Below are 17,017 nucleotides of genomic sequence, written 5' to 3' on the forward strand. Positions count from 1 at the left end.
AAGTTTACTAACGGCCCCCATAGGCCTTAAAGCAGAGGACACATTACCAGACATGGTTTACAAATGTATGTGAGAAATAAAGAGGAATTTATAAAAATGGAACGTGGGTTTTATTTTATTTTGTCCTTCCTCCTTCCTTGTCACGACAGACTATATGCAGATAGATGTAACTTCTGTCTGCTTTAAGGCTTTAATCATCGTATTTTCTCATGAGGAAAATGCATGTTATGTAAGACAACGTGAGAAAAGTTTCTCGAATTAGCCTCGGGAAGAACTCCTTTGCTAAGTGTCTTAGCCTAATCCTGATGCATCAGTCCGGTGAAGACCGAGCAGCAGACACCGCCTGCAGCCCGGGTCCCGGGGAGGAGATGGTTGAACAGATCCAGAGTCATGACCACCACCATGAGATACAGTGCGGGGGTCGGGGTGTTTTGGTTGATTTACGCAGGTAGGACTTTTACCTTGCACAAATACAAATATTTATATTAGTTGGTTATTTCTTATGTTTTTTTGTAACGTGTCTTGAAATTTAGCCCAATCGTTATTTCTTGAGTCTCGTCATTTTGTGGTGTGTTGTAGGCTATTAATTAAATGTTACTAGGTAACATGTTACAAGGTAGCTAATTTCTGCATTCAAAAAATATTTGAATGCACATTTTTGCAATTGGTAAATATCTATAATAAATATTATGAACTAAGCAAATCAGTCTGAAGTTTATTTTCAGACAATCAGACTATAAAATGAACCTTTTGCATAACTACTATTTAATTTGGAGATATCAATACTACAGTTCTTAATCATGTTTGTGTAATTATCTACAGACATTGTCTTCACAATGATTTCAATGGTTGTATTATGTATACATATCTTTCATTTCAAGAAAAACAATAAAGAAAGAATAATTTGATGATGAGGCTATGTCTATCCTTATGCGGGGTACGCACTAGACGTTTTCTCAAATTCAAATTGGGCTAATAATCCTGTAGTTGGTATAAGTAATAGTTTATGGTGAATTATTGTGTATGGCTCTTGATTCTTCTTTTCTCAAGTTACTCTAAGTATTTGGTTGAGTAACTACAATTGATAGCCCATATATTTCTATTGTTTATTTATGTTTTGAGTTAGGGGCAGGCAAAGTAAGAATCACCATCTTCCTCCTCTTCTCTGATTATGGAATGGGTTGTGTTTTGATGTTGAATCACATTTTCTTAGAAAGGTGTGCATTACCATGAGCATAGCAAATGAAAAAAAATGAAATGTTTGCAATTCATAACGAATGTAGTTTTATCATTTTTGTAACCGTTTTTTCTTATGAACTCATTTCCCTCAAAGCATTGTGTTCCCCTTGTCAGGCCTCCTCTGTGAGGAGGACGTTGGTGTGTGTGAGCCGCAGCCCTGCCACAACGGTGGCGTCTGCGAGCGAGACGGCAGCGGCTTCAGGTGCCTTTGCTCCCAGAGCAGCCAGCGCGGCCGGCTGTACGGCGGCGACACCTGCGCCGTCGCGCTCTCCGGCTGCCACGACCACCGCTGCGAGAACGGAGGGAAATGCCGGCCCCTGCTGGTCCAGGACCAGCACACGTACCGGTGTGGCTGCCCGGCGGGCTTCTCCGGGCCCCGCTGCCAGACCCCCACCGCCTTCTCCTTCCAGGGGAGGGGAGGCTTCCTGCGAGTGGAGACCCGGGTCCGACGGGCCCCCATGCGGCTGGCCTTCAGCTTCAGGACGCGGGGGGCCGCCGGCACCCTGCTGCAGAGCAGAGTGGACCACCTGCTGCTCACCGTGGAGCTGCTGAGCGGCCGGCTCCGCCTCAGCGGCCGCAGAGGTCGGGGGTCAAACGTCACGCTGGTCCAGGAGCTCCAGGGAAACGTCTCCGACGGCGAGTGGCACGCGGTGGAGGCCTCTCTGGGCGCAGGGGGCAGCTGGATCCGACTGCTCTGTGCAGGGGGTTGTTGTGACGGCGGTTGTGATGGTGAGGGTGGTTTTGATGAGAGTGGTGTTGGTAGAGATGATGGTGGTGGTGGTGGTGGTGGTGGGGGGGATGGTGTTGCTGGTGGTGGTGGTGGTGATACTGGTGGTGGTGGGGATGGCGTTGCTGGTGGTGGTGGTGGTGGTGATACTGGTGGTGGTGGTGGTGGTGATACTGGTGGTGGTGGGGATGGTGTTGCTGTCGGTGGTGGTGGTGATACTGGTGGTGATACTGGTGGTGGTGGTGGTGGTGGTGGTGGTGGTGGTGATACTGGTGGTGGTGGGGATGGTGTTGCTGTCGGTGGTGGTGGTGATGCCGTAGGTGGTGGTCTTGTTGGAGGTTGTGATGTTGGTTTGGATGGTGGTAGTGGTGGTGGTGATATTGCAGGTGGTGACTGTGGGGGTGTAGTTGGAGGTTGTGGTGATGGAGTTGGTTTGGATGGGGATGGGAGTGGCGGTGGGGGAGGTGCAGACCACAGGCTGCGGGGGCAAGGCCCTGGTTTGCCTGGTGGTCTTGGACCAGCGTGCCAGACCCTCTTCCTAGGGGCCCCGGGTCTGACCCTGGGTGTTGGGGCGGAGGCCCCGGCTGCGTTCCGGGGCTGCCTCCGGGACGTGGTGGTGGACTCCCAGCTGGTGCTGGCCAGGGGTCCGGGACCGGAGGCAGAAGCGACCCAAGTGAACGTCACCGTGGGATGCAGTGACGAGGACCTGTGTGAGGGGGCCCCGTGCGGGGGCCGGGGCCGCTGCGTGGCCCAGGGGTGGAGGGGCTACCGGTGTGTGTGCCACAGACCCTACCAGGGGGCGGACTGCCAAGGGGGTGAGTATGAGTCCATGGTTGACATATTTATAAGACGTAAATACATTAAGTTGATGCTATTTATTTGGTTGATTGTGCAATATGACGCATTGGGCCTTAGGGCGCACTCACACTAGGCAAAGTGTCCCTGTACCGTACTCAAGTACTCAAGTACGGTTGCCCCCCACTGTGCCACTGGCCTGTGCTCACACTAGGGTACTGTGTACTGAGGCCACGGAACTGAACTGTACTTGAGTACGGATGGCGTGCTCACACTAGCCAAACGATCTAGACTTTAGGGGGCAAAGGTACTCGGGCAACGGTACAGACGGCCTGGTGTGAGTGCGCCCTTATTCACCCTGGACCGTCTTGGTCCAAGCTAACGCTAAGCTGGGTGGGGAAATGATGGCCACTAGGTGAAGGAGGCCAGTGGCCCTGGTGCTGTCCAGCTGGGTACAGCAGTACGGCATTAACACCGTCCGACGTGTAAAAGCATCCATCAAACGTCAGATATAGTCATCGTTTTAATGAGTTTAATCCTGACTATCTCTGGAAGGTTGCACTCAGTATAACGATCTCCTTGGCCACTCTGAGGTCCACGGTCAGACACATCAGAACACAGCTTCAGTGATCCCTGAGTTCAGAGCGGCTTAAGGGTCCGGTGGAAATAGAACGTCCAGCTCAGCCAGAGCGCCGCGCTGAAGGGGTTCATCCGCCCGGCCTGACGGGGGGATTACCCTCCACCCTAATTGATTTAACTGATATCTTTACTGCCAAGCAGTGTCTTAAGGGCACAACGTAACACAAACGTGCATGAGCACGCAACACACACACGCAAAAACACACACACACACACACACACACACACACACACACACACACTGATGTAAAGATTTAGAATGTGTTTCAACCCATTGTGTACAGAGTACGTTCCGGCCCGGTTTGGAGCGGACTCCCTGGAGAGTTACAGTGTGTTCTCTCTGGTGGACCCCCCCCCCACCCTGGGCTCAGACCAGCAGCCCCCCACCCTGGTCTCAGACCAGCAGCTCCCCACCCTGGTCTCAGACCAGCAGCTCCCCACCCTGGGCTCAGACCAGCAGCCCCCCACCCTGGTCGTCTCCATGTTCGTGCGCCCCGAGCTCCCCGGCGGCCTGCTGCTGGTCCTGGCCAACAGCAGCAGCCAGTACCTCCGGCTGTGGCTGGAGGAGGGCAGGGTCAAAGTTCAACTCAACGACCTCGAGAGCGTGCGGGGCGGGGACGCGCCCGCCGACGGCCGCTACCGCCTGCTGACCGTCGAGGTCTGGGACCACGTGGCCGTCCTGACCCAGGCGGGCCGCGTCCAGGCGTCCGTCGGCGTCAGGCCGGTCCGACCCCGCCCCGGGGACCGCGTGTTTGTCGGGGGCCTGCCGGACCCCCGGGCCGCGGCGGGGTTTGGGGGCTACTTCAGGGGCTGCGTCCAGGACCTGAGGATCAACGGAGGGCCGCTCCAGGTGTTTCCCCTCCCCGGGTCGGCGCCCGCCGAGTCCCACCGCCTTGAGCAGAGCGTCCACGTGACCCCGGGCTGTGGCAGCGACAACGACTGCGCCGTGAGTCCATGAGACAGGACACTTCCTGTGTTTGTTTTTCGTAGGCGGAATCCGGAAAAAGTCCCGCCTCAAGCGCTAGGATGGATGGACAGGCAGCCTGTCAGGCAAACTCACACGCTGACTCCTCACCCTAAACCTAACCCTAACCGTAACTCTAACCCTAACTCCTAACCATAACTCCTAACCCTAACCCTAACCGTAACTCTAACCCTTACCCTAACCCTAACCGTAACCCTAACCCTAACCCTAACCCCATCAGAGAAATGCGTTTGACTAACGTTAGTTTAATATACATTACAATTTAAGTTAACTACCCTGCGGTCACGTGACAGATTTTTGCCTTTTTGGATTGGAACAGGGATTTAAACCAACGTTGATTGGATAATCACCGGCTATCCCCTCATTAATATTCATGATTCTTCCGGATTCCGCCTACGAAAAACACATTAGCTTCCTGTTCACCAAGCGGCCATCTTGGTTCCAACCGCTCGCCGGTGGGGAGCTGAACGAGGTTCTCCACCGGCGAGGGAGCGGAACCGAGCTGGTGGACAAAGAGAGGATAACAGAGAGTGGCTGTAGGTATCAGAACACAGGAGCCGGGTTTGATTTATGTATCATGAATTCATTTCTGTATAATTGGGGGTATTTTTATATATCACAAGCGGTGGTCTAGAAGCGTCCTCTCTTACCGTGGCAACGGGCAAATCAGACAGAACCGGACCAGCGTCTGCGGACCAGGCAGACGGACGGACAAGGTGTTCCAGGCCCCGCCCACCTGCCCACCCTGCCCACCTGCCCACCTACCCACCCTGCCCACCTGCTCACCTACCCACCCTGCCCACCTGCCCACCTGCCCACCTGCCCACCTGCCCACCTACCCACCTACCCACCTACCCACCTGCCCACCTGCCCACCTACCCACCTGCCCACCTACCCACCCTGCCCACCTGCCCACCTACCCACCCTGCCCACCTGCCCACCTGCCCACCTGCCCACCTGCTCACCCTGCCCACCTGCTCACCCTACCCACCTGCCCACCTACCCACCTACCCACCTACCCACCCTGCCCACCTGCCCACCTGCCCACCTGCTCACCTACCCACCCTGCCCACCTGCCCACCTGCCCACCTGCCCACCTGCTCACCTACCCACCCTGCCCACCTGCCCACCTACCCACCTGCCCACCTACCCACCTACCCACCTGCCCACCTGCCCGCCGTCTCCCTGCACCGCTCACCCCTCTACGACGGAGCTCGGTGTCTGTGTGTCTAACTAGCAGCGGGTCAATGCTTCCTTCATCTGTTCTCGGTCGGTTCCTGTTCCTCTCCATGTGACCCAGGGGGCGCCGTGTCTGGACGGGGTGACCCTCGGCCCCCTGGACATCGGGGGGATCCCCCTGCCCTTCCACGGAGACGAGGAGCCGAGTCTGCCCCGACCCCAGAAGAAGCAGTTCCTGCTGTGGGAGGCGGACACGTGCTCGGACCACCGCTGCGGCCCCGGGGCCACCTGCCTCAGGGGGGTCGGGGGCTACGGCTGCCTCTGCCCCCGCAACATGACGGGGCCGTACTGCGCGTGAGTCCCCCCCCCCCTTCTGTTGGTCCATGTCCAGAGAGAGGGCGACACACACCCAAAACACACGCCCCAAACAAAGATACCGGCTGCACCCGCCCGCGGTACCCGTTCACTAACGTGTCACACCCCATTCTCCACAGGGAGAAACGCGAGATCCCGTGGTACGTGGAGATAAAACCGTAAGTGTTAGTGTCTCTTACTTCGTCGTTTAAGTCTGCTTTATTCACTTGCAGAATACTGTGACGGCAGAAACGACTCTAGTGTTTGTGTCTGTAGACGCGCTGAGCTGCCGGTGGCCGAGTGTGTGCGGCGCGGGCGGAGCTACAGCTGCTTCCACGGGGGCTCCTGTTCAGCAGGGGAGCGCATCTGTCACTGCGCTGCCGGCTTCACGGGACACTGGTACGTCACGCCACACGTAGTGACGATTGCTTCTACATACTGACCTCACACACACGCACACTATTTAATAACACACACACACACACAGTGATCCCCAACTCCACCCAGGGTTTCAGACGGCAGACGTTTTCAATGGCATCTCTCTCTCTCTCTCTCTCTCTCTCGCTCTCTCGAGGTGTGAGACGGATGTGGACGAGTGTGCGTCGGACCCCTGCATGCATGGTGGGCTGTGCCTGGACCAGTGGGCCGGCTGGGAGTGTGTGTGTGATCAGAACTACTGGGGCCTCCACTGCCAGACGGACGCCAGTGACTTCCACCTCTACCTCTTCCTGGTTCTGTGGCAGAGCTTCCTGCAGGTCTTGTCCTACGAAGTGTGGCACCTGGGCGAGTTCGACGACATAGATTGGGCTAACTTAACCTAACTTTTGGGCTTACTCAAAATCTGCATACATAAAGCACTTTTCAAAAAAAACAAGGTTCCAAGCATAAGCAATAACTTAGATAATGGATGGGCTAATGGACCAGCATAGGTACATACATCTAGACCAGGGATGGGCAACTTTCACGATAAAGTGGGCCACAATTTCTTATTATCACCATCAGAGGGCCACATGACCGCACTCTTCACCTTAATCGGATATGAGAGAAGCTACAAAATAATTAAAAATAAGAACAAATGATGTGTAGATATATGTGTGCATCAGTGGTGGCTGGTGCTGAAAGTTGTTGGTGTGGGGATAGTTATGGACAGGGGGTCCTCCTGTAGATGTGATTTCCTGTATTCTGGTGCATTTTGGGGATGGCCACTACCTAAAAAATCATTCTGATTCATAGCCTATGTATGTTAATTGAACCAACATACATTAATTTCATATTTTCCATGCTCAAATGCATTTTTAACATGCCTATACTCTTGTTAAATGACAAACACAACACGTTTGTTTTAAAATAAACAACATTAGTATATATATATATTTTTATATACATTAGTACAGTGGTTCTCAACCTTTTTTCAGTGATGTACCCCCTGTGAAATATTTTTTCAGCCAAGTACCCCCTAACCAGCGCAAAGATTTTTTGTTTTGGTCTCCTTTGCCACTTGTCCCTCCGTGTTTTTGCTGCTACGCTTCAACCACGACTCCATCGTTGATCCAAGTGATTGACAGGCGATGCCAGGTGGCATATGACAGGTTGGGTCTAACCATCCTGGTATGGGGGAGACTCTGGGTTTTAAGGATAATGAAAGTGAATAGCCTACTGAATATACAATTCATTTTATGAACTTATACTTATATTTTCCTGAAATATTTATTAAATAATTATTTTTTAAAGGAGTTTTGCATGGATGTTACTTTTTCAAAAATATGTATATTTTAAAATCTCACGTACCCCCTGGAGTGCCTTCATGTACCCCCAGGGGTACACGTACCCCCATTTGAGAACCACTGCATTAGTAGATACAACATCATTCAATGATGGCACAAAACTGAAAAACTGGCCCAACATTAAGTGCAACAACTAGCATCATTATATTCAGTGCAGTTGTAGTAGTGGCGACTTATGTTGAAATCTTTCACGACTGATATTGTTTCTAAGCAAACTAGACACATGGGTTTGCCTTTGAATTCTATGAACAGATACTCTGCTTCTCATCTTGACTGAAAGGTACGGTTTTTGTTGATCAAGTTTTTTGTGAAAAAAAAAAAAAAAAAAAATCTTAAATTATCTGTGGGCCTCACGGGGGGGGGGGGGGGGGGGGGGGATGCGGGCCACATGCCAGCTGCCCGTCCCTGAACTAGACAGACAGCCGTCCGGTTCCCAGGGCGCCGGCGTAGCCCACAGAGGTCATAGGTCACCTGCACTTTCCACAAAGGTAACGTCTATACAAATGTACCTGCTTCGTAATCCTTGCTCACGTATTTATGAATAGTTTGGCATATTTAAGACTGACGTAGGACACGTCTTCTTCACGTTGGGCTCACCTCAAGTGGCTCTTCCATGCAGATGTATCATGTATAGACAACGGTCAATGATGGTCTTCTGGTGGCGGCATCAGGTTAACCAACACACTTGGAAACCTCTATGGACCTTTTTGATACATTGATAGATAATGTCACTATTTCGGTAGCACATAATCACTTCTGAGTCCCAAATCCAGATTACTTTGGAGAGGGCTTACAGGAGCAACAAGCCGGGTCTCAAAGCACCATCGAAGCGGGAAGATGGTTTACTGGAAACCATGGAAGATCTTCAACACACTACAACTAGTGTAGTTCAATGATCAGCTGTTGGTTGTAAATGCAATATCTGCACTCTGCGGTGGGAATTTCCGGACCACGTCAATCATAAACCGACCAAACTGAGTAGAACAAAGAGTCCTCCGACCTTCTACCAATTAGGGTGGTATATTTGGGTAATAACGGTACAATAACATACAACAATCATTCAACAACCGTACATCAATCATACAACAAACAAATAGACGTAACATACAATGATCTGAGGCCTAGATGGGAGCTCCCCCTGCGTCCCTCCAAGAGCTCCGCAAAGAGAAGTCTGACGCGTTGGCTATCGTATTGGTTAACCAGATGGTAATCCAGCGATTGAAGGATGTCATAAAGGGGGTCGTGGCCGTGCCCTGTCTGTTGGAGCCCTGGCCTGGCCAACCTTCCCTCGGGGAGGTCAGGAAAACTAAACACATCCCCCGAATACAGAGACACAGAATGTTAAAATAGAGATTTCCCATTACACACTTTCTTCTAAAATGCATCACTGTTGGGTTTGTAAGACAGCTACTGAATAGTGTTTGTGCCTTACCAATACCCTTTTCAGCCCTGTAACAGTTCTGCTGTTGTCTAAAGGGACCAAGGCATACTGCTAATAGTAAAAATCATTCAGCCATGACTTTAAATGTACGAACATTATCAGTAACTGACATGTAGGACGATATAGAAAAAGTGATTTGTTTTATTATATATACACATTAACAAAAAGTGTACAAACAAGCAACATAATACAAATTCTGCATCTTTTTTTTGGAACAACAGAAACAATATTCAGCTCCACTCCCAGTCCAAACAATAATCTCAGTATTTGAGATTATCGGTGTGACCCAGCAGTAATCTCAGCAGTCCACTGGTTTGACATTCAAACTCCATTCACACCCCCTTGACTGCGTGCGTGCAGTGTGTGTGTGTGTGTGTGTGGGCGTGCGTGTGTGTGTTATACGTGAAGCTTTCGTTCACAAAGTTCCTTGTAGATTCTCTTCCTGATGTTTGGAATCCCCTTCTGGGAGAAAGCGAGAGGCTTCCTGAAGGCGAGCCGCTTACAGTACTGGGAGGGAGCGACACACACACACACACACACACACACACACACACACACACACACACACACACACACACACACACACACACACACACACACACACACACACACACACACACACACACACACACACACACACACACCACTTAATACAAAACCATTGACTTCTTATCTTTTTGCATGACCATCGTGAGTCGTGAGGCCAAACTACCTCCAAGACAAAAACTCCACAGTCGTTCTCATTGTTCTGCCGGGGCGTCTCCTAAAATGGAAAGTAGAGGGTAACATTTGAACATCTCATCCATTAGCTGCCACTCGCCACACCTTCACTTCCAGCAGGCGGCACTACAGAGCTGGAGATACGGGCAACATCCTTCATCAAGACACATTTCTGAAGTTAACGTATTTAATGTAACTGTACCTTGTTGGCCGACACCACCCAGCCAGTTTGGAATAGCTTTTGGCTCTTCTCTTTTGCCTCGCTGATCAAGTATTTCAGGATGCCCTGGTGTAAAAATAAATGTGTATATACATTTATGCATATCATGTTTTTATGGGTTCTAATGGGTTAACCCGCTGACGTTCTGCTGCTGGTGTGTTTTGTGCAGACCAACAGGCCTTTCAAACATGAACTCCGGATCATCTTTGGGGAAACTGGTTTGGAGATGATCCGGATTCACATGAGTCGGATATTTTTTTTACACAGCCGGAGACAAACCGCATCGGACGTGTTGACACATCCTGGAGACCCTCCGTATACTTTAGGCGAGGGGTGACGCATGGGCAGAGCGTGTAGGAGGAGGACGTGTAAGTATGCAGCGGCAGTCAGTGTTTTTCAGGCTGAAGGTCGCGGGTGACGCTGCCAACCCTGTAATGCTGACTTTTTGCAGCGAATCAATACTGCATTTATTCAGACGTATCCGCAATATCAACAGAAGAGTGGAAAGCAGAAAGAAGTTTGAAGACAAAATACAGACAAGAAGGGAAAAGTACGAAAACTCCGTGCTCCCGGTTTCAGTCCCATGATGAGACGTCACCAACGCCTCAGCAACACGCCCACTCGCTCCTTGGGACTCCTCCAGCTCTCCGGGGGGGGGGGGGCTTTACCCGAGGGGCCCGGCCGGGTATTCTCTGAAGGGGCGCATTGGGGACATTTGCGTTCCCATCACGCAGCCCCTCTGGGCCCCGGTGAGGGAGGAACGTGTGGAGAAGGCGTTAGAGGAGCTCTTTACCAGCGTGACGTCTGGGAGCGCCGTGAGCTCCGAGTCGTAGAGCCGGACGCTCCGGCGCTCCGGGTCGACCGCCACCAGAGACCAGTGCACCTCCAGGTGAACCGGAACCAGCAGCAGCCGCTTGGAGAACAGGTCGACCTGCGGAGCGCCGGAGAGTGTGTGTGTGTGTGTGTGTGGGGGAGGGGGGGGGGGGGTGGGGGTGGGGGTGGGGGGTGGGGGCGGGGAGAGAAAAGGCATCAACAGCGGAAACGGGAGCAGAACTGGGGGTTAACGGGTTGCAGCCACCGGGTCCACCAGAGGTGAAGTTTGTCCTTTGGGCAGAACTCCAAGTTGGGGAGACGGTGTTGTTCAGCAGGTCTGCACTCAATGTGTCAAATGTCCACAGTGTCTTAGAGCTGAAAACTAGGGGCCATCTCGTGTGTGAAACGATTTGAATTCATCAAAGGAATATAAATAAAATCCATAATAATCCAATTCATCACGTTGGGACATTTAAAAGTGTACGTCCCGTCCTCCTCGCTACCGCTACCGTGACGTTGCCATTCTCCACAACCCAATGGGACTCACAGAGAGGGGAAGCTCACGGTGGTTGGGTTGTGGTAGAAGGCTTATATCCCCAGGACACTGCATCACATGTTTGTGAACACTAGTAGTGATGGCTGACCTGAAAAGGTTTACACATGACGAGACCTAGCCGATGGACGGCTGGTAGGTGAGTGTCTATCTATACAGAGGAAGCCATCTGATGTGCTGGTTTAAAACTGACCTGTTTCGTCCATCTCCTCACCCCCTCGTAGCCTTTCATCTCTAGTTGATGAAAGAAGAAGCTGTTCAGAAAATGGACCTAATAGAGGGACAGACAGGGATTTGGGCTTATCATTATCATCATTATCGGCCTTAGTGCAATGGCAGTATGGTCAGAGTAAAACCAAGCAAAAGGTGTTGAAAGTGATAAAACTACCTTGTTATCCGTAGACTCCATAATCAGCTCCCCGTACATGTTGATGACCTGGAGAGGACAAAAAAGAGAGATGCAGAATGAGTCATGTTTAACTCCAACCAGGAACAGAGATACACCTAAGGCCCACAGCGGGTCGGACCAGGGCTGGGTGGTGCTGGTGGAGGGTGAGGCGGACTACCTGGTGAGGGTGGAGCGGACTACCTGCTGGAGGTGGAGCGGACTACCTGCTGGAGGTGGAGCGGACTACCTGCTGGAGGTGGAGCGGACTACCTGCTGGAGGTGGAGCGGACTACCTGCTGGAGGTGGAGCGGACTACCTGCTGGAGGTGGAGCGGACTACCTGCTGGAGGTGGAGCGGACTACCTGGTCGTTGAGCCAGTTGTGGTGGGCCAGCGTGGACAGGTCCTCCAGCGTCAGGCTGTGTTTTCTGTAGACCACTCTGAAGGAGGGAGACGTTGTTCTGACTACTGTAGCGCTGTACTTTGTCACCTTGGAGATGACTAGATTCCTGGAGAGAGAATATACGTTGCTTACTCTCAGGTTACGTTATGTCTCAGGTTACTTTAACACAATCCTCCAGAGTGGTTTGTGCCACTTACACTAGTTACCAACAATGATGAGATACAAGCTACTTTCATCTCCTAACTTTATTGTTTTTATCTTTATCAATCTGCTTTGAGCATATCGTTTTTGCATTTAAGGAAATATCTGGTAGATTTTTGGATTTCATAGTTTTCTATGTCAGATTTGTAGCGCATTGAAAATGAATGCACACCCTTCAAACATTATTTATCAATCCAGATGAAGTATTCTACAATGCTGTGGTATAAAAGCAGGATAGACCATGGTTTAACACACACACACCCCTTTGGGTTTTGTTTTTAATTAAAAATGAATTTAAATTACAATTTGTGGGATATTTATGTCGAAAGTCGCTGACGTTAAAACCAGAAATAGAAGAACGACTCCAACTTCCTCCATTTTGAACCCCTAGGCCCTTAAAACAATGAAAATGTTGCTAAACAAAAGTATAGTAATATTATAATACAAGTCCACAGGAAAACATCTGTGGTTTGGCGTTGCAAAGGGGTACTGGAGCCATACTGGTAGTTGCTGTGACATCACAAAGGCTGGGTAAAGTACACTGGAAGAGCCTCTGAACTAACAAGGGTGGGTGTAGTTGCACATTATTGACACGTGATTGGCAGATTGCTCAACCACTTGGCTTATTGGGAGATGTAGGTGGAGGTGTTTGATTAATAAACAGCGACATTGAGGGGTGGGGGATTCCATTCTTGACATGAATCATTGAAAGCTGTGTATGAATTGTAGCCCGCAAGTGTTCAATTGGTTCCAGTTTGATAAATTATTTTCATTTACGTAGCAGTCGCCTTAATCCAAAGCAATTTACAGGGAATTGTCACACATAGCTTGCTATAGCTTAGGTGTGCTGGGCTGCATACCAATCATGTGTCAAAGGCTATTCTGGTTTATTCTTTCTTGTGCAAAAGACTCAACAAAGCATTTTTGGTATTTTTCAATGGCTACGACTCCTGAAGCCCTCACAGCTCTTCAAGATAAGACCTCAGACCTCATACCTTTTTCGGTCATCCAAATTGTGCGCCCTCAAGCTTCGGACAATGTCACCCTTTTGCAGCGGGATCAAACTCCCGTAGACTAGAGAAAAGCCGTCGAGAAACTCTAAAAAAACCAAAAAAACGAATTTAAGACAAAATACTCAAAATACTCATGATGATCCAAATTAAATACAAAGAGCAATCAATGTGAAGAGTTGCACGACCCTTAAGTACCCTTAATGGTCGAGCTCAAAGCCTTGCGGGGGACGCCGGGTTGCAGCTTGCTCTCAGAAGACACCCCAAGCCCTGGCAGGCCCCGACAGACCGGGCTCAGCGCTGCACCCAGGGGGGTACAGGGTTCCTGCGGACAGATGGGATCCCTCCAAGGCTCCTGATGGACAGCAATCCTCTTGCCTCCGTTAACCATATTTTTGTCAGTGCACCCTACCCCGCCCCTCTTCCTCTTCCTCTGCAGGCCCTCTGTAGGGCGGCCGCTGCCCGGGGTCGGAGGGCGGTCGGTGGAGCTCGAGGTGGACGCTAAAGCAGGTTGACACACTTCTCCACAGCCTCCTTGAAGTTCTCCACCGTCCACAACACCTGATGTTGGCCCTTTGTCTTGGTCTGGCAGGTGTTCTAAAATGTTTCTGTCCCCGCCTGCTTCCCCTCGTATCCCCGGACGGGTTTTGACGTCGCCCGGGCGGTTGCCGACGGTGCCGGAACGGGGGACCGGACGTGTTTTGCGTTTGACCGACTTGCCGACTTTTCTCTGCCTGAAGAAGAAACAAGATGTGGCTCTTTCTCGCCGACGCCACATCCACATCCTCCGCGTGGAGAGCCGGCGTTTCTTGCTGAGCTCAGGGCTGCGCGCCTGCCCCTTGGTGGAACCATGCGGTCGCTTCCTGTCACCTGGTCGGTTACCTTCCCGCACCGTCAGGGGACGTTTACCCATTGGTGCAATCTGAGATAGAGTGTGATCAGGTTGAGTTAGGGGACTCCTTGGGATCAAGGTAGACGCCTACATACATAGCAGTTCAGAAGGTATGTTCCAGCTTTGTATCGTCGTCTGTTGCCTGTAAGATACAAGCAAGGCTAGGGTAAGGTGACCGTCCCCAGCGAATTAAAGGAATGTCTATTAATGCAGTTTCATGTTTGCTTTTAACTCTAGTTTTAATATAGAGAAATGTATGCCTCGAGGGTATACATTCTGTAATAGATAAATAGATTTATTTTGTGAGTGTGAGTGTTGCGTTTAACAGCAAATAAAAAAAGACATTAAAGTAAGTAAAGTTAGCCACCGACATGCATTATACAAAGGAAATTATACAAACGTATACGATCGTATCAGGTCATCTTAACACGTTCAAGTAAATGTAATAATCGTGAATAAATGTTGGTTTGTTTAAAGGTCTGTAGTAAGCAGAGTTGACTGGCATAAGGCATGCGCTTGACACGTTTACTAACCATACAAATAAACATAACAATACACAATCAACCCATGGGGCATACTACAAACCTCGATGAGTGGGTGAGCGAGGTGTGTCGCGCTCAAAGCCTCGCTCCTGTGACACGCACGTCGCTCTCTTTTAGCGTCGCTGTATCACCATGGTGACGACAGGCGTGTGCAGATCGTCTGCATTGGAGCGCTCGGCGCATGCATGCACGAGACTTGAGAACATCCGCCGGAACTAGTCAGAAACACGTCAAGTTCCCACCACGTCAAGTCGGACACAGGTGCACTTCTCGTAGTTTTTTGAACAAGCATAGTTTGGGAGAGGGCACGCCTCTTTGAAAGGAGTTATGTAATTTCTCACGTGGGAAATTCCACGTGGTAAAGGCGCGTTCACGGTCCTGGTGATAACGAGACGGCTCGCCAGTGATGACGCTCACGCATACGCGTGTTCCCGACAGCGACCGTTCATGTGCACTGCGTTGGGAATCTAAAAGTTATTCACAGCAGGGTTTTTTTTATCCGATAAAAAACTGTCAGAACTAAACAGAACTTAGTAGGATCAGTTTCAAGTTCGCACACCTTTATTTCCTTGTAGCTGTATAACCTACTATCCTTTTGCTTTTATTTATGAGAAGCACATTTTATTGCCACTGTATGGAAGGCTACACTTGCCCTTATCTAGAGCTGGTTTACCAGTACACAACGTTTAAAAGTGAGCAACGTCGATGCCAACAGACAGTTACAATGTCAATCAGTAGTAAAATATGTGATATGATGGTTGGTGGTTCTATATTGAGTAAAACGTTCATGTTACGCCATGTTCACGCGTCACTAGTAAACCATACGTCACCAACTTGGCAACGATTCGTTATGTTATGCGTGTTCGTGTGCCGGACATCATCATGTATGGCCTTTAAATAATAAAGCTTTATTTTAAAGTATATCATCCACTGTAGGCCTACCATAATTATAAATAATTATATGGTGTGTGTGTGTGTGTATATATATATATATATATATATATATATATATATATATATATATATATATATATATATATATATATAACAAATGCAACATAATGCCTAAAAAAGCAAAAGTAAGCATACAAACAAAGATCCTTTAGAACCATCTCTGTTAACAATAATGTTGCTTATGTAAAAAAAAAATGTTGCTACCAAAAACTCTAGAGCGCTCTTTAGTTGCTACTGAATTGTAACATGGCATGCCTTTGCACTTGCCCATTTAGTAGTATTGCATCAAATTAAACAGTTTGTGCCGCACTGTTTTCAATTTAAATTGAATTGAATTGGGTTAAGCAATCATTACTCATGTTGGAAGGTATGTCTATCAGCTTTAGCTTGCTGAACAATCTCTCCGCAGAGGCAACTTTTCATGACCCTTAAGTAGACGGCTCGCTGGGTAAATTTCCTGAATGATATCCCTTGAAACATCATTGGTAGCCAGGGCGGGGTCAGCCCTATGTTCCCACAGCCCAATGGTCCCACAGCCCTATGTTCCCACATTTCTAAGATTTTTCTTATTTCTAAGATTTTTCTCAAAATGAAACCCTATGGTTCGACATTTCTAGGACATTTTCAAAATTAGGTCTTGTGTTCCTTATATTTCCCTTCAATTTAGAGTATTTTTTCCCCCACAATATTTGGTGAAAAGCATAGCAGACAGGATTAGGGTTGGGTTTTAGGGCTAACCCTATCTTAATTCCGACAAGATGGGTTACGGTTAGGGAACATAGGCACGCTCTCGCCAGGGCATATCTTGTCACTGATTCCTCCAACTCAGCTTTTGTCATGTGTTCCATTTTAAAGATTTTTGGACACAAGCTGAAAATTGAAAAATCTGTCAGACAACTCCTGGATTACTATGTCAACAATGACATTGAAAACCATGCACCTCGGGTTCCTGTTCATAATGGCCAGTGCCGGAATTTGCACCATGAAATATCTTTTATCTTTCTGAAACGTCTCTCTCTAAACTCAGGGGAAGCATCCATCTCAGTGGCTAATCGGTGTGCAATGTCAAGGGATTTTTGAAAGCCCTCCACTCTATACTTATCTTAAAGAATTCTTAAACAATCATTCTAATGGCAGTTTCATTCAAGATGTTTACTGCTTGCATTGCCTTGCTGACATA

At 49.3% G+C, this 17,017-nt stretch overlaps 2 protein-coding genes across 2 annotated transcripts; one reads left to right on the forward strand and one right to left on the reverse strand.

Moving 5' to 3' along the window:
- Positions 1-390: 390 nt before the first annotated feature.
- Positions 391-6,795, forward strand: LOC311360737 (protein crumbs homolog 1-like; the record flags this gene model as incomplete). The annotated part of the gene is made up of 8 exons (XM_084480829.1): positions 391-448; positions 1,354-1,968; positions 2,488-2,781; positions 3,685-4,346; positions 5,686-5,918; positions 6,059-6,097; positions 6,195-6,317; positions 6,493-6,795. 8 exons carry the CDS (start codon positions 391-393, stop codon positions 6,737-6,739), a joined length of 2,271 nt encoding a protein of 756 aa, XP_084336955.1. The 3' UTR covers positions 6,740-6,795.
- Positions 6,796-9,308: 2,513 nt separating this feature from the next.
- Positions 9,309-15,249, reverse strand: LOC311360604 (sentrin-specific protease 5-like). Its single transcript, XM_084480704.1, has 10 exons — positions 14,927-15,249; positions 13,648-14,483; positions 13,435-13,537; positions 12,200-12,344; positions 11,838-11,885; positions 11,643-11,720; positions 10,877-11,014; positions 10,066-10,149; positions 9,856-9,906; positions 9,309-9,650 (listed from the first exon to the last, which is right to left on the reverse strand). Exons 2-10 carry the CDS (start codon positions 14,360-14,362, stop codon positions 9,540-9,542), a joined length of 1,473 nt encoding a protein of 490 aa, XP_084336830.1. The 5' UTR covers positions 14,363-14,483; positions 14,927-15,249; the 3' UTR covers positions 9,309-9,539.
- Positions 15,250-17,017: the final 1,768 nt, after the last annotated feature.

The sequence above is a fragment of the Micromesistius poutassou genome, assembly GCF_964030765.1.
Source record: "Micromesistius poutassou genome assembly, chromosome: 16".
In the NCBI taxonomy this organism is placed as follows: domain Eukaryota; kingdom Metazoa; phylum Chordata; class Actinopteri; order Gadiformes; family Gadidae; genus Micromesistius; species Micromesistius poutassou.